Genomic DNA, 18,246 nt, shown 5'->3' with positions numbered 1-18,246 from the left:
ATTTAAACCCAGCCAGTAAAATCCCATAAAAATAAGATGGAGGCCCGTCTAATGTTGATTCTGTCCCTACCCACAGAACTTGCACTCACCCCATCAGTACACTTGCTCAGCACATCCTTTCTTTCATACTTCCTAAAGTTGCTACTGGCAATAATATTCATACTTCACCTTCAGTCATGGGTAATATATGCCTTCCATGACAGTTTTGTTGACTGTTCAATCCTAACACAATTAAAAATGCAACTCTTAATTATTTCTGACCTGCAAGAGAAAAATTTAATACATAGGAAATGTATGCAAAGTATTCTGTGTGGCAAGTTCACTTTGTGCCTATTTCCTCACGTAATTGCATCAAATTATCCTTAATTGTTAACCTGAGAGGTGATAACATAACATCTCATTCTTTCCTGAAAACGTATTTTCCTTTTTGCATTTTAAAAAAAGCTGTGTATCCTACCATCTAGGCAACGGTAATCTTCCTTGCTGGCCTTGTATCTTTGCCGTATTACAGAGGTTGAGACTACATCAATTCTATGCTCTTGTAGGATGCAGTTGTTGACGATTAATGTTTCAGAGTAAGATCCAACTAATTTGTACTTGGAGTAGACTTCAGTACAGTGATTGAAATGGATCTACTCCGGGTATGACTAACATTGGCTATTACCCTTAGGGTTATAGTCAACTAAGACCTACTTGGAGGAGACCCATTGAAATGAATGAACCTAAGTATTCATGTCTATTGACCTCACTTGGGTCTACTTTGGGTAGGACTAGCACTGAATACCTCCCTTAATATTTATCTATTACATATTTTATCTCTTGTTTCTCCAAGGAGCTCAGGGTGGCATACGTACTCTCCACACACACATACGTTTTATCCTCAGGACAACCCTGGGAGGTATATTAAGCTGTGTGTGTGTGACCTGCCCCAGGCTGCCCAGTGAACTTCATGGTTGAGTAGGGATTTGGACTTGGGTCACCCCATCACACTGATTCTTTCTATTCTTTTTGTGATCTTCCTTTTCCATACTATATATATTATATCTGACAAATATAACTTTGACTGCTTGAGTGCCAGGGCGTATTAGTGACTCAACACTAATTTGGGGGTACGGGCATCATTCTGCTCATGAGGTTTTTGTGATGCCGGGTACAATCTGAAGACACATGAGACTGCCACCTTGCTGAAGCTAAGTAGGTCTGGGTCTGATCAGTGCCTGGATGGCCAGTCACCCGGGAACTGCCTTGAGTTCCATGATGGGAGAAATGTGGGATATATGTGTAAGAAAATAAATGCAATGCAAAATGGATGGTGCTTGCTTGGTGACTGGATGAAAAACTTCTGCTTATAACCAGGCTGTTTGAGAGCAACTGTGGAAGCTCCAGGACCCATGCAGGTCAAGTTTCTTTATAAACATAAGAGACAGTGTTATATGGAGCCCTTTCAGCCTTATATTGTGTGCCCTCAATTGGAAGCAGTGCTCTAAAACTTCAAGCAGAGGACTTTTTTCCAGCCACTCTGCTGGAGAGACCCTGAACTGAAGATGCAAGGGATCAAACCCTTCTGAGCTATGGCCCCTCTCTTTATGGAAGTAAAGGAGACCTTATGCCTCTCTCTCTCTCTCTCCCCCCCACCCTCCTTTCTAAGACGAGGATGCTAAAATAGTAAGCTAAATCATTTCAGAGATAATACAGCATCATGCCATCTGTTGTGGTATTCAATCAGTAGTTTTATACATAGACTAATATTTGCTTTCTCTTCTGGGTATGATGTCTGAAGTCTATTATGGCAGTTGGCATTAAATATAGCCCTAAATTAAAGTGAGGCCAAATGTCTGCCCTGGTGATTTATACTGAAATAGAGGCAATGCGGCAGTCCTTATTGGTTTGAAACTCCCAAGAGTGAGAAAAGGTTTTAAGCATTTCTCTATTCATCAGACACGTTTATAATATAGCTTGCTCCCATCTTACTGATGTCACTGGAGGCTGGCAGCACTGTGAAATGAGATATGAGCCAAAATCCTGAGTAAAATTGTTAAGCAGCAAGAGTTCACGGGCTGCTGCATCTGCTAAAGAGCAAACCAGAGAAGTGAAGTACGACTGTTTGTGGCTGAGCTAGAGCAGATGGCAGTTTGGGCTCTGGATGGTGGTCTTTTTGGAGCCCCATGACTCCTTGTCAAGGAACAAGCAACCCTACTACATAAGCCCAGTCAGAAAAGAGCAGGCCAGGACAACAAGGGAATGAAATCCACTTGTGCCACCTGTGCAAGTGTTCTAGAAAATATTTTCCTTCTCCTGATACAGAGGATACAATTTTTGTATTTTCCAAGCTTGAATTCGTCCCATATTAAAAGTTCCAATTTAGTGCATGATGAGTGTGCAAACAGTAGATCACTGGCAAGGACTGGCTTAGTTATAAACTTGCAAGCTTGTATGCCAACTCCTGCTTTTCATGCTGAATGAAGCTGCTTGCTATGCTAAATCCATGTGTCCTAAATTTAGTAGTTTAATTGGATTTTCATTCAGTTTTCCTAGAAGCTGCATATTACAAAGGTAGAAAATATACAGTGCAACTGTATCTGGATAGTTAAGAATCCAGTCACACCCTTTATTTACTTAAAAACCATCTGTCCTTGTTTTACTAGTAATATATTTGGTCACAAACCTGTGGACTATGCCGAAACAGAAAAGATGAAGTCACTTCTAATGCGACCGGCAAAGAATGATTCTTCTGCTTCTACGCAATGTGCAAAAGTAAGTATTCTTAAAACTTTTTTTGATAACTCTAAAGTTTTGGAATAGTGTTTTAAACCTAGTTTGTTGATTGTGGATAATGCATGAATCTCAAATACTTTTATTTCTGACATTTGTTGCCTTTTTGTTAAAGCACCCAAGGCAACTTATATCAACAAAGTCAATACAAATTAAACACTAAAACAACAACAGTTAAGCAGCCGTCGCAGAAGTATAAAACCTCATTTAAAGAACAGCCAATCAGTAAAACAGGCTAAAGAGTTAATAAATACAAAGGTAATAATAGCATAAAAGCATCCAGAGACAGAAAGCAGGCAAAGTAGCTAAATATTAAAGAAGGAAGCATAACAGCAATATGAACAATACTGTAGAATAATAGAGCCATTAAATACTACCCAAATGTGGAGGAAACTTCTTCAAATGAAGGTGCCTTGGCTAACTGGATAAAAGCCATCGCAGAACTGGCCCAGTGGACTTTCCTTGGCAGTGAATTCCACAAAAAGCTTTGCTACTCCACTATGTTTTTAATCTTTTTGGTAAACTATCACCTTGAAAGAAAAGAAGTTTCCCTATCTGTTCACTGGCTTCTCTGACTTACTACATGGGGCTAGGCAAATGTTAGTTCACAAATCGGCTGAATACGTGGCTCTCACAGGCCCGTTAGACCCGATGAGACAGTGGATGCTGCCATGGTGAACACGGCACTCTTCCTGCCTCAGAGATAGCATGGCTCTATTCTTTCCTTAGGCTGACAAGAGGACCTTTCTTCAGGCGTTGCATTTCTGGGTTTGGAAAAAATGTATTCCGGGGGGGGGGGAGCCAACTCCACCCCAATTCCATCATTGTTTCAACCACCCTCAACCCATGGAGGGCAACTGTGTGAACCAGAGAGCCTCCTGTATCTGTGTTTTCTGAATTTGGAAAAGTAATGTTATCCTGGCCGCTGCACATTCCCATGATTGCGACATAGATATGTATATGTATATATGTGAGTGTGTGAGAGAGAAAGTCCTCTCTTGGAAAAAGCGATAACAATGATAATAATTTTATACTACTTATTGCCAAAAAAAATTGACAGTACTTTTTAATGGAACAGTCAGGTAGAGGAGACTGGCAATTTCATAGCTACTTGCAGTGCTTATGTAATATCTATCTGCATTTGGCCAGTTTCAAAATCATTTACCTTTAAAATTGCTGCAGTGAACTCAGGCTTCTAACGTCTTGGCCTAATCTCTTTTGAGATCTTCAAGGTATGGAAAAACAAGTGTAATGTGCAAGGTAAATTGCTATAAGCATCTGCATGGTGTTCTTCAACCTTGGGTCCCCAGATGTTGCTGGATGACAGCTCCCATCATCCCCAGCCATCTTAACCAACGGTCAAAGATGATGGGAGTTGAAGTCCTGCAACATCTGGGGACCCAAAGTTGACCCAGACAGTGACAGTTAGATATGAACTGATACAGGGATTAGTGCTTTTAGCTTTATTTAAACAAAAATTCTGCATAATTTCCCCATTACCTTAAAATGGTCAAGTTCATTATGTTACTATATATTTATCAGCAAGCTTATGGCTTTCACAGGGTCCATTTTGTCTATAATTCTTACTGAATGCATTCTTATGTGAACTGAAATATCCATAGATGCATTTGCCACAGATCACATAACTGACCACCAGTTTACATGTCTACCTTCTTTGTGCATTGGTTTCTCTTGTCTCATAATTTTCTGCTGATTTGCATAGGTGGTGAAATCCAGTGACATGCGAGAGGACTTCAGCTTGTGCAATAGGGCGTTTCCTTCCTGTTCTCCCTCCTACAGCCCCCTGCGCTCCTTTAAATCTACTCCAGGCCCCCCAATCTGCCAGAATAGATTTTGTCGGGCATGATGGGGCAGCAGAGGGAGCACATGCAAAAGTCTATTCTGCTTACGCACGGACACCCTTGAATTTCAACCAGGAAGTTTTCACAAATCTTCCTATGGAAACCATTGCTAGGTTCAGAAGGTCAACTATGTAAAACTTACATAGAAACTGGAAACTGCTTTGATCGCCCTAAAGCCCATGTTGCCCCTTTAGTGCTGCTTTGTTAGATTTCATCCACATTTGTATTTCTATCTGTTTACGTCCTACAGTGCCACCATGAATTGTGCTCATGTCGAAATAGTTATTTCTTATTTAATAGAAATGTCAAGTAGAGATTAGTTACTCCTTTAAAAGGAAAAAAAACACTGGCTCTATGTAGGACTTGACACTTTCCCCCTTCTTGTCCCTGCAAAGCAAATCCACCAAAATCACCCTAGAAAAGGGCCTCTTGTTCTCATTGGAAGTGGTCTTGATCCAGTTCAGCAACAATTATTGAGCAGATCAGCAGAAGTTCTGAAAGCTCGAATATGTATGGAGTTTAACAGTGCAGGTTGGTATTAGAACTTTCTTTGCTGTGTTTTTAAAATTTAGTTTGTGCAAGGACTTAAAACCCTCCCTTTCCAAATGTTGAATGATTACCCATAGCCCTTAGCGTTCAAATCTCCAAGAACACTCTCTCCCCTTCCCTGTGTTTCATTCTGGCCTTTATGGTCAGCTGAAAGTGCCCTCTGGAAGGATATGCAGAGAGACATTATCCCCAAATCCAGACCTTTTATCTTTGGGCAAATATGAGTGGGATCTAAAATACAGTGGGCAGTGTTCCATTCCTGAATGTGTCCACCCTCACACACTCTCTTCTGAGAAGCTTCCCCCAAGGTTTAAGGATCTTTCAGGAGCCAGCACCCAGTGTGTTGCAATGGGCTGCTGCTGGAAAGAATATTCCCCTCCCCATCTGCACCCGTGGAAGTGCTTTCTACTCACACTTGGGTCAGTCCAGATACTTTCACCAGGGATGGTTGCTGCACCATTAAAGGAAAAATAATAATAAATCATTCCTGCCCATATTGAGTGACCAAAAACACAATTAGAATTACAGGGGGTTTGGAAAGAGGGGAGGGTGATCTAAAAACTGGCATTGCAAGGATTTGCGTTTTCTTTAACTTCTCTGCTTCTATAAATGATATCGACTTCAGCCAAAAAAGGTTTTGTTCACCATAGTCTGAATGTCATTTTTTATGTAGTTGTGAACTGCTTTACACCAAATACAAGGTGAGCAGAAACAAGTAAAGATAGAAAAAGAATTGTGGTGAATAAAACCTTTTTGGTTGAAGTTGATATCATTTATAGAGGCAGAGAAGTTTTTAGATCTTTCTGATCCTCCTGTAAATCAAGGATGCTACATAAAAAAATTCTGTGTTTTTGATGAATGATACATATTTTTTGGCATTTTTTTTAAAATAACGCAGCAACCACTTATATTCAGACGTGGTGAAATCTACTAGAATGACCCACATGGAAAGTTTGCATCATGGCCTATGTAGAGCTTTTTATTTAGACATGGCTTTTGTGACCTGGAAAAAGTATAGGGTATATTTAATCCCATAGCTGTTATTTGTGATGCTTTCTCTTTTACAAAATGAAGACTGCAATCCTATGTACGCTTGGGAGTTATTTCCGTATAAACATGCATAGGGTTACACAATGAACCCAGAAAACTTATTTGCATATGTCTAGTGGATTTTCCCCGTCTGACCTTCATGTTGCATTTCACATAGCTCTTGTAATTCCTATGATTTTCAAAATTCTCATGAACCTTGGAAAACGAGGGAGCTACTCTTTGGGGAAAGGAGTACAGCCCCCATCCCCAGTACCTCCATGGAGGATGTATGGAATTAGTTGCATTGTGACTAATGTTTTGTAGTTTAAAATACAGCCTCTGGGCCAATTCTAAATATGTCTTAACAACTGAAGCATTATAAAAATTATGTTTAAGGGCGACTTCCTTCCTTGTAAGTATACTTAGTTCATTCGCAATTTTTCCAATTGTGAATAATGATGCCTTTAATAGAACTGAAACAAAGTAAGATTAGAATCCTGTTGGAAGGGTGGCTTCAGAAGAAGGATGTACACCATTAAGTTTCTCAATTATTGATTACTATTTTTATGTGCAGCAGCATTTTATAAGTTGTGTAATAACTTAATAATGGGCCTCTGGAGGGAGATGTTGAGAGCTTAAAAACAACTGTTCCAAATTGCATTGTGTAGTGGTCTGCTCATGTATGGCAGCAGCATCTCTCCTTCCAGTAGCACCCCCCCATAACCTCCCCAAGGGTCTTTCAGCCCCCTGGCAGTTGTGTTGTGGGGTGCCGCAGGGTACCATCTTGTCCCCCGAGCTCTTTAACATCTATATGAAGCCCTTGGGAGCGGTCATCAGGAGATTTGGGACAAGGTGTCAGCAGTACTCTGATGATACCCAGCTCTATTGTTCTGTAACATCTGAATCAGGAGAGGCCATGCAAGCCTGGACTGTCTGGTGGGCTGATTGAGGGCCAATAAAGTGACTCTCAATCCTAGCAAGATGGAGACACTGTGGGTTGGTGGTTCCTGAGTTCAATTGGTCAGTTGCCTGCTTTGGATGGGGTCATACTTCCTCTGAAAGAGCAGGTCCGTAGTCTGGCGGTGCTCCTAGATCCATCTTTGTCGCTAGAGGCCCAGGTGACATCAGTGGCTAAATGAAAATGGACTGCCTTCAAGTCGATCCTGACTTATGGTGACCCTATGAATAGGGTTTTCATGGTAAGCAGTATTCACAGGTGGTAGGAAGTGCCTTTTTACCAGCTTCGGTTGGTAAGTCAGCTGTGGCCATTTCTGGACCCGGATAGCCTGACCACTGTTATCCATGCACTGGTAACCTCCAGGCTGGATTACTGTAATGCGCTGTATGTGGGGCTGCCCTTGAGGTTGGTCCCGAAGCTGCAGCTGGTACAAAATGCAGCAGTGAGACTGCTCACTTGGGCAGGGTATCGCCAACATGTCACCCCGCTGCTGAAAGAACTGCATTGGTTGCCCATTTGCTACTGGGCCAAGTTCAAGGTTCTAGTTTTGGTGTACAAAGCCCTATACAGCTTGGGACCAGGATACCTGAAATACCTTCTTATCCCTTATACCCAGTCGATCACTGTGCTCTGCAGGTGAGGGCCTCCTGCAGATAGCATCGTATCAGGAGGTCTGTTCTGCACAACATAGGAAAAGGACCTTTAGTGTGGCGGCACCTACCCTGTGGAACTCCCTCTTCTTAAATATTAGACAGGCGCCATTTTCTTTTCGGTCTTATTGAAGGTCTTCCTCTTTCTACAAGCCTTTTCAGACCTTATCCCAGTCTGTTTCTGTGTTGGAATTGCTTTTTAATATGTTTTTAAACCTTTTTTAAAAGTGTTTTTTAACCTTTTTTTAAGATCTCTTCAAAACTTTTTTAAAAAGTTTTTAAAGTTGCTTTGTTTTAATGTGCTTTAAAGTCTGTTTTTATGATGTTTTAAAGTATTTTTAGTGCTTTTGTTTGCCGCCCTGGGCTCTTGCTGGGAGGAAGGGCGGAATATAAATAAAATAATAAATAAAGGTCAGGAGAGCAACTCCCCATGTGGGTGCAGGATATCACACCAGAAGAAAATGCTCCTCTTCCCCCTGTGTGATTTTTCCACAGACGCATGAGGATATTTTTACCATAGAACTGCATTCTGCTGTAGAGACATGAAGGCGCAGTGGTGTCTCCTTTTCAATGGGGATCTTACCTGCATTTTACCGTTTTTACATGATGTGTGGCATAAACATTACTATAACTAGGTTTTCAGACAAGCTGTCTTCTGTTTTAGTGACACATGTTGTTATCCCCGAGAATACTATGCGAAGTACTATGAAGTGCATGCTGGCGGTTTTGACTGGATGCTGGATCTTGACATTTAAGTGTAAGTAACCAGATGTTTTTGTGACAAAAATGTTCATGTTCTGACATGAGGGCTAAAGACAATATGAATGCATCATTGTGCATTTTTTCAAACTCCTGTGATAAGCAATAATGCTTTAAAAGCCTGAGGTTCTTTGTTAGGTGAATGACAAGAATTCAGTGTTCAATGTTCCTCCATCTGTTGAAAACGTGTAGCGCCTCATATTATTGTTAATGGGATGCCACTGAGTTAATGAGAGCCTTTGCTTTTGTAAGTAGGGGATGCAGCTGTTAACTGCTTGGTTTGTTAGTATAGATATGGGGCCGCTTAAGGAAAAAAGTATGAAAATAATGAATCTGCTGATGAGTGGTTCCTCCCAGTAGATGAGATCTTTACTTCCACCTGAGCAGGTTGTGGATCTAAGCACTTTTCCTTCTGCATCCTCCTTTCTAGCTGATAACAAAGATCTCAGTGCTGTGGGTGGTGTTTTGCACTAGCACAAGAATTATTGGCACTAGCTCAAGGGGATTTCCCCCTCCTCCCCCGCGGCCCATAGATTTAGGGGGCACGTGGGAGGAGGAGAGGGAGAGATTGTTAGCCTTAGCACTATGTTGAATACAACCCACTGTCTTCAAAATGTCAGATATGGACTACTCCTTTCTAAATTAATTGCTCTTTCATTTTCATCATTAATGTTGGAATCCTTTTCATTTCAAAAGTTAAAACAATTCTCTGCCATGGTTAACTATGTAAGATCCTGTTAGGTATATTGGCCAATAAATGGCCTAGCAATAATCTCGGGTGCCCCTAGTTGGGAAGTGGTCCCCTATAAGGCTATAAATGAAATATAATGTCACACGTTCTCAAGGCTGTGCTATTCATTTGGCTGGGAGCATTAACTACTGATCTATTTCAAGTTTGCCACAGCTCAGTACATAGCCAGAATGATGCCTAAAAGCCAAGAGGTCCAGCTTTTTAATAATACGATCTAGTAGTTTATAAGTAATGTGGACTGCTGGGCTGATCAACAGACTGATTTTCAATCAATTCTACTTTTTCTTATGGGCCATGCTGTCTGTAATTCGGAGAAGAGATTATATAACCTTTTCCCTCTCTCCTTCTCACAACCAGGAGATATCTGCCCATCCAATTCGGAGTATTGCGATCAAAACGGTTTACCACTGGGACTGCAAATTCTACAGACCTAAACTTGTCTTCTGATTTAAAAAAATGGTCTGACTTACTCTATTTGATATTTGGTAGTATCGCATTACCTTTGTCCAGATCCCTGGGCCTTTTAGATTATCTCATCTCACTTGTCTCCAACCGTTGTTAAATACCATTTCTCTCTTGGAGTAATGAGCATCCACTCTTCTCTACTGTGTAATAGCTTGTATGGTGGCTTCTTGCCCATGGCTGAAAGCCTCAAGCAGAGACCCCTTGTGCTTTTGCCCTCTAGCTCACAACAGGGACTCATATCTCCAGTAAGCTTAAATACCTGTATTGATGGGTGGAGCAGACAAGCATTCTGAGGCTTAGCCGATCGAAACCATAAGACTGATTCTCTCCTTACATTTTTAAGTATCTTCCTATTTTATACCCTATTTAAGCCTCCCCATATCCAAATATAACTCCTTTCTTCAAGGTATCCTAATAATGTCATCTTTCAGTAGTAATTTTGAATTTATTGAAAAGAATACCTGTGGTCAAATTAGGTTTTATATATCCAGCATGTGTCAGTTCTCAATGTGATACTATAGCCATCCAGGTTGGAAAGATATCTGAAAGGAAGAGTAGCCTGGCAAAACACACATGCTATAAAGCTAAGAGTTGGGAATCTTTCACTAATAATGTGTGTTTACAACATTACTGAGACTTAATAAACGTAACCAAATAATCATGTGTGTTTCACGTTGGTCAGTCATGGATCAGCACATAGAGATCTTGACATTGTCGGCGCTATATAGGTCCCCTTGGTTTCTCCAGATGGACAAATCACATACATATATTCTGCTGAATATTAGGTTGATGCCATTGATCATTGGCGGGGAACCTCAAATCTGAATACTGACTATCACTGTCATTTCTACCACTTTCAGAAAAATGTATCCAGTATACTTTTCAAAACATATTTTGTATTCATTTTTAAGCTTCATTTAATGAGGTATGGATTTTCTTATTAGTGAAGTCCTGCCTCTTAATATGCTCAGCTTAGTAAGCAACATACTTCTTTTAAAAAGCCAGTGATTCCCCTCCCTGGTGGGAAATGTTAGAAATAACTCATGGGGTCTGATGTAGCTAAGTGCCTGTAATTAACACCATGGTTCCATCTGTTCCCACCAGTCTTCGTTATTAGTCTTCTTCAGAGTCATTACACTAAAGATTGTTATAACAAATAATTGGGCTCCTGCTGATGAAACATTTGTCTAGGAAAAATGGCTTCCCCACCTCCTCTTGCTTATTTATCATGCCTTTGGCAGTTGCTCAAGTCCACTTAGACATAACTGAGGAATAAATATCATCAGAGTGCACACATAACATTTGTGGTTCCATCATAAGACTTGCTATGCCAGCAAATAAGTGCTTGGTGGAGGACATGGGTGCTACCTAGGCCAGTGCCTCTCTAAGTTTAGTTGAAAGCAATGGGATTCTAACTGAGTCCCTTTTGTTTCACCCAGAACATGTTTCCTAAATTGCTCCCAAGTCCCATTGGCTACAGTTACAGCACAACATTCCAAGTAGTGACATTATGCCAGCCTGTCACGGGCAACTGTAGCTGCAAGTGTTCAACACTGGTTGGTTCCTGGTTTGATACTGGGGAACTCTCATTTAAAGAGATGAGGATTGAAATGCTAAAGCCAGTGCATGAAGGGGTGGTGGTGGGGGAACATATGGGCCCAATGCTTATTTCTGACTACCATATGTTTCTTATGTCTGGCCTGGCACATTACACTGAATACATGAAGATAATGAATAATAACTATCAAAACATTTCCAAATATTTGGAATATTTGAATATTCCGAATCATGGTTTGCACTACCCCTCATTTACAGCCCAACAAAAGTTTGTGCTTCCAAATGTAAAATAGGCTAACCATGGTTTAGAGCTCTTTGTCTGCCTTTATTTTCCATCTGCTTAGCGCTCTGGCCTCTGGGTAGCTTGGCCTCTAGAAGAAGAGCAATGGGCATGTCTGTGGTTTGTTAGTTCAGATACTATGCAAACCCACTTCAAACCATGGTTTCTGATTCTGCTTTGCTGATCACTTGCAAATGATGTTTTGCAATTCAAATATCACACCCAACTTACTTAGCCATGATTTTGGCATTCTGTTGGAATTGAGCCAATGCATGTAATTGATTTAACTTAATAAATGTTTAGGTAACTGAAGGTTCCAGTTCCAAATCTTTATAACTAAAACTGCAGTCATTTATTTAAGTTAAAGAAAACAAGCTTCTTGCCTGCATTATGGACAGCAAAGGCTGCCGATATAATAACTTGTGCTTCTGATCACTTTCCTTCTCAACAAAAACTCAGCATTATGTGAAAGAATCTCAGCCCACATGTAGTAGAATAATGTATACTGTTTCCTACCCTCATTATAGTCACAGAAATAATAAAGGCAATGAAATAATAGGAAGGAATGGAAGAAATGCCCTAAGGCAGCAGAGGCAGACAACAGCAAATGAATTCATGCACCTTTAGAAGTCGTTATATCCTTGATACAGCATTATGATTATATAGAAATGGGTAAGAAGTAAAAAGTTGAGCCTTTTGTATGACTTGCCCTTCCTTTTCAGTACTGTTTCATGTTGGTCATGCTGTTACCATTGAATCAAACCATCATGATTTGATGTGATTCTAAGCTGGAAGCTACTCACTTGAGTCAAATGCTTTAAAGAAAATGGCTTGTATCCAAATAATCATGCATGGTGTTCTGTGCAGACACTTGTGCTTTCCTGGCCCCCCAACCCAATTGTATCCACTTCATATTCCTCCCAAAGCTTCTGAGGGGCAGGGCTTCTCGACTGGAGCCAGGCTGGTGGTGGTGGAAATTGGTGCCCCTCCCCTTGTGTGAGGAGCACTTTAGATTCACATCGATCCCTTACGTTGTTACCATCATGACTCCTATCAATCATTTTAATTTTCTTTGATTTCCTTTCTACTTGAGAAGTTTTTGTATGGTATGGGGACAATGCTTTATAAAACTATAGAAACAGTTGGTACAAAATGTCAGTCCATTTATCATCTGCAAGCCCTGTCAACTCAACTGACCCTAATGCTTCCTCATCACACAAAACTGAATTATTTAAGCCCGTTTTAAAACACAGCAATCCAAACCCATCATCTGTTCAAACATGATTCCTCTTAGGACAAATTATGTGAAATACAAAAGGAGCGAATGTGATAAAAATTGATCAAGTCCAATTGGCAGGCGAGAAATCTAAAAACAAACTTAGCCATCAAAATGTGCTCCTGTATTCATGAGTTGACATGCATGTGCACACATTTTGACTTGTAGTTATTTCAATGCCTATGAATATTTTGGCAGAATCACACACTCCTTTTTGTTTAGACCATGTGATGTCTCCCCCCCCTTAAATCCCTGCTCTGGCTGCTCCTGGGATAAGCACAAACACCCCCTCCCATTCAAGGCCCTCCACAGCATTGCCCACTCCCAATATTCCCCCTGTTCTTTATAACATATCCCAATATCTTCCTGCTTATGCCATTCTCTTCTCCAGCTCCACCACTCTCTGCTGTCCAAAGGTTGTCTCTTCCCTGAAACAGCTCTGCTCCTCCCTTGCTGAATATCTGGAGCTCCCTCCCAAAGCACCTAGGTGTTGGTGTCACTTTCCCTTCCTTCAAATCCTCCTTTTTAAAACAAACAAAACAATCCTTTCCCAAGAAGCCTTTGACTTAACCATTAGTCCCAAGGGAAGTGTTGTAGCTTGGTGACAGAGTACAATGCCTTGTATACAGAAGGTCCCAGGTTCAACCTCCAAGTAAAGCTGTATTCCGATCTCAAATCCTGAAGAGCTGTTGCTAGCCATTATAGACAGTAATTGGTGTAAAGCAGCTTCCTGCCTTCCTCATCTCTGTGTAATCTCAGATAACAGCTGATATAACTGAACTGAATTCATATTCTCCCACTGTTTATCCTTTCCTCTGTCTACCTTCCCTTCCTCTGTTGCCTCCCCATGTCAAATTTTAGACAGAGGCAGGGAGCTGTCTTCATTCTTGTTTCTCTGTAAAGTGACGTGCATGTTGATGCTGGATTTATAATAATGATAAAAATAAGAATAGATTTACTTATTTTGGTTTTTCCCTTTTTGTTAACTTGTCATATCAGATTTTGAGATGAGTGGATGCCAATCTTGAATTTTAGTACAGAATTCAGCTTCAACATTTCAACTTCCTCATCCATAGAGAGAGGTTTGGGGATGTGGGTAGTGTATACTGATGGCTCAAAAACTAGCTTAGTGAGGCATTTCAGTGGTTCAAGGAAGCAAAGCTTTGATTGATTGATTTTAACCCATTATACCACTGACTTCTACTCTTTCAACCCCTGTTCCTTTTTTCATCACAAACCGACAGGAGCCGCTCTTTGCCAAGATACTTCAAATTCTACAAAACCAACAATTATTATTTCAGTGATGCAAAATGAACCTTAGCTCACATATGTAATATTTACAATATACTGTTCCCAGATTTTGGATTTCTTTAGTCCAGCTATAAGAGTGCTCATTAAATACTTTGGAGACTACAACACATTTCTGTTTGTTTGTTTTTTAAATTTACAGAAATTAGGAACATCTTCCCCTTCTCCATTTATATGTTCTCATTACCTAGAATTAAGTTTATTACTATAGCTGGTGGAATTTAACTAGGGTGGAGAGAGGATCCCCTCCCCAAGCTTGGCCATATAAAAAAGGAGGATATATGTATGCAAAGTAGGCTTCTTCTTCTCCAGTTTATCATTTTTGCTAAACCAGAGACATCTGATCAATTCTACAATAATGGCAATGACGACTTAAAAGTGAATTGCACTGAAATAGTTTTATAAGAGATCCTAAACTTCCACGCTCATTCTTCCATTTCAATTGTTTCCATCAAAAAGACTCATTTTACAAGGATTGCAACTGCATGCTCAAGGTGTATAATGTATAAGGTGTGGTGTTTTTTATTTATCTTTTTTACCTTGCCTTTCCATCAGTGTCTGCAATGTAGCATACCTTAATAAAGCTGCAAATGGGTAAAATGCATTTTTTAAAATGATCTTGCTCTCAGTGACCAAATGTGATGGGAAAGACTGAGAAATACTCGCTATACCAAGAGGCCATCTATATAAGCGAGTACCCTGAAGGGTGTGTGAATCAGTGTCCATTCCCAAAACATAGTTTTATGTTTAACAGATGTTGGTCCTATATCTTTCTTCCTTTTGTAAATGTATAGTGTATCAATTTTGTTAGCAAACCTTTATTTACATTATGCCATGCATAATGATATGGGACACTGGTTTTATTAAAAGTCCTGGTTCTTCATGACAGGTGCTGTTTCTAGCCCTCAGTGCTGGAAACAAAATTTTGAAACAAGGCCCAAGGTCCTTCTTGTTTTGCTTCCCATTGATCCTCTGAAGTACTGCTTGCTTGTCAAATGTATGGTACATAATATTTGTGACATTATTTCTACCAGTGCAGCATCTCTTGCCAAGAGCACTCTGAACTTACCTGTTAAAGAGAATCACACTTAGCCCCATGACTGCCATCTTTAAATAATGGGTATAATAATTGTTTGACCCATACAGAGGCCCTTCTTTTTTTAGCCAACCATATTCCAGTCAATCATTCTGTCATTTTTCCCCCAAAATTGCAGGGGTAGAGGCCTGCCTGAAGACAGGCGCTCGGGAGCAGGAAGAGAAGTATGAAATAGATGGCAGCCCACAACGAGGCCGACTAAACAAAGAATGTCTGGTGAGGGCTTCTTTCAGATTGCTTTTGGAGCCCAAATGTTGTTGGGGCCCTTTATCATTTTGCCACCTTTATGGACCAAAGAAGGTATAGGCGTATGCTTTATGCCACCACTTACTTCTGAGAAGTGATGGACAACTGCTAACGACCAAAAGCAATTTCAAACTGTTAGTGGATTTTTGTTGTCATATATGCTGCTAAATCTTTTCAGTGCTTTCAAGGTAAGACGTGGAAACATTTATGCAAGAGGTTGCCTGAAACACCAAGGGCTAAAACGTTCACCCTCCATCAACCCTGGGTACTCCAGGAGTTTTGGGTTTGTGTTTTGTTGTTCAGTCTAGTAGCAGCTTTCAGTTCTTACTGAGAAGAAATTATGTCTGAAAGTAGAAAATATAGTTTAAATAATTTACTATTTAGCTTTCAGATTGTTTTTTTCTTGGTTGTGAGATCTCCTGATGTAGCAATTTTTTGTAAGTTATCTATGACAAGAGGCAAGATCTGGATGGTTATTTTTCATCATTATATGAAATTCAGCCTCTCTCACTCTCTCCATCAGTTTCCACCAAATACTCTCTCTGTTCCAAGACACTATATTGTTGTTTTTGTCCATTATACCTGTCTCCCAGCTTTCCTGCACCACAACACCACTTTCTGTTCCTAGAAACACTCTTGAGCTCTTTCCTCCCATTCAATTCTCAGTCCTTAGCCTCCCTGTTGCCCCTGCCTCCTGTCTCTGTCTCCTCTCCAATTTCCTTTCAACAGCACATAGTCTTTGTCTGTTGGGGACGGGTCAGTTATTTTTCCTAGTCAAAATGATCTTTTACTTTCCAAACAAAAGTTGTGCTGTTGTTCAGTATTCTGTTGCTCAGTTACTTTGCAACCGTATCTTGACATCACGCCACATCAGCTAACGACTTAGAAGAGTGATAAGTGGGAAAGAGCCAGTTGTTTCTAAGACTATTATTCAAGCTAGAGTATGAAAGGGGACTCAGCTGTGGGGGTTTGACAAATAAGAGAGAGATATTATAAGGGAACTGTATTGTAGCTTCATCTTAAAACATTTCCAGCTATTTGTATGTGAACAACTCTTTATTTTTGATTTTAGTTGCCAAAGTTGTTTGATGGCTGCTACTTCTATTTTCTGGGAACATTTAAGGAGCACAACAAAGATGACCTGAAGGAATTGGTGAAAGCAGGTGGGGGACAGATTCTGCTGAGGAAACCCAAATCGGATAATGATGTGACACAGACAATCAATACTGTAGCCTACCATGCAGAGATCACTTCTGACCAGAGTTTCTGTACACAGTATATAATCTACGATGGCTCTTCTAGCTACATCCCAGATAAAATACGTCAAGGAAAGGTTTGGGAGGTGCCATCTAAGTGGCTAATAGACTGTGTTATGTCGTTTCAGCTGTTACCGGTTAGGAAATAAATTTCCGAGGAAGACGACACCCGAATCATTAGCTTAGCCCTAGTTTTCAAACACACTCAAATTACGTACCTCAGCCTAGCAACAACCATTAAGCAACAGATTCTATTTTACATCTATAAAATGATTTTAGGGGCGAAGGAAGTACAACCAAAATTTAGTTACCCTTAATACAATTTTCAAGTGTCTAAAGTGGTGCTTTTTTGAAAAATAGAATCATTAAATTTTAATTAAATTTAGGATTCTAATTCCAGTAATATTTGATGTAAGACCTAGAGTTGTGCACAGGTGTGGAAGATGTGGTCCTCCAGATGTTGCTGGATTCTACCTCCTATCAGCCCCAGCCACCCTAGCAATGGTCAGCAGAGTTGTAGTCCAACAACATCTGGAGGGCCACAGCTTTCCCTCACCTGAATTATACGTTGAAAGTCAGGATCTATTTTGTATGCCTGTAATTACTGTGGGTTTTTTTTTAAAGGATCAAATTTTTGCGCACGCAAGTCAGTTTAGAACTGTAACGTGTTTAAAACTTTACTATGCGTCTTCACAAAATATCTTCTGTGTGCTTATCATTATAAGGCATATTCTGTAATAATGGTCATTTTCACACTGAAATCCTGTATTTGCCCTTGAAAGCCCCATCAGTATCAATTTGGATGGTATAATCTTTATTAGGCAAAGTGGTACAAGCAATGGTATAAACTACCTACTAAAACAGTTATTAAAGCTTTTTTCTGTTTTGCTTATAGTGAAACTAACACTAATACTGGTGTGGGTTTTTAATGTTTAAATTGGTTATTTTTATATCTGTAATCATGATTTCTGTGTTTTCATATGTATTTATGTTTAGTATGTCATCAATGATCAATTATGACTTGAAGCATTGCTTTGTGAGTCTTGTGAGTGCGTACGAGCGCCGTATAGGTGGCACGAGGGGACCCACAAGCAATCCCCCCATACCACACTGATATTCCAGTCATCTGCAAACACTGAACTGAATCATTCCCACCCCTGTGTGCATATGCATAGCAATTCAGATCACCAAACACTGCTCATTTGGAGAGTTTTTACAGCTCAGAGCTATAGCACCATAAGTACTGCTTGGGTGTCTTCTCAGGCTGAAGAATCAATGTCTCTATAAACTTGCCTTCTCTCCCTTTTGATAAATCTTCCCAGAGAGCCTTTCATTTACCTGGAACTGGCATGAAAGTTAAGTATGTTTCTGTATCCAGAGCGTAGTAAATGTGTAATATTCATTCACGTTGATCTCTGGCTATGGAGAACAC

The 18,246-nt window shown here is 40.2% G+C and overlaps 1 protein-coding gene across 4 annotated transcripts in view; it reads left to right on the top strand.

Moving 5' to 3' along the window:
• BARD1 (BRCA1 associated RING domain 1) overlaps positions 1-17,840 on the top strand; it is a 56,418-nt gene extending 38,578 nt beyond the window's left edge. For 3 of the 4 annotated variants that reach the window (XM_061607696.1, XM_061607699.1, XM_061607697.1), the window contains 5 exons: positions 2,646-2,754; positions 5,030-5,165; positions 8,485-8,577; positions 15,431-15,528; positions 16,631-17,840. In XM_061607696.1, the coding sequence (XP_061463680.1) occupies positions 2,646-2,754; positions 5,030-5,165; positions 8,485-8,577; positions 15,431-15,528; positions 16,631-16,963 (769 nt within the window). In that variant the 3' untranslated portion in view covers positions 16,964-17,840. Of the gene's footprint in view, positions 1-2,645; positions 2,755-5,029; positions 5,166-8,484; positions 8,578-9,687; positions 10,424-15,430; positions 15,529-16,630 lie in introns of those variants that run through there. The other variant, XM_061607698.1, reaches the window with a different exon arrangement.
• Positions 17,841-18,246: the final 406 nt, after the last annotated feature.

The sequence above is a fragment of the Rhineura floridana genome, chromosome 2 (genome assembly GCF_030035675.1).
Source record: "Rhineura floridana isolate rRhiFlo1 chromosome 2, rRhiFlo1.hap2, whole genome shotgun sequence".
NCBI classification, from domain to species: Eukaryota; Metazoa; Chordata; class Lepidosauria; order Squamata; family Rhineuridae; genus Rhineura; species Rhineura floridana.
This window is presented reverse-complemented; position numbering and strand designations above follow the sequence as displayed.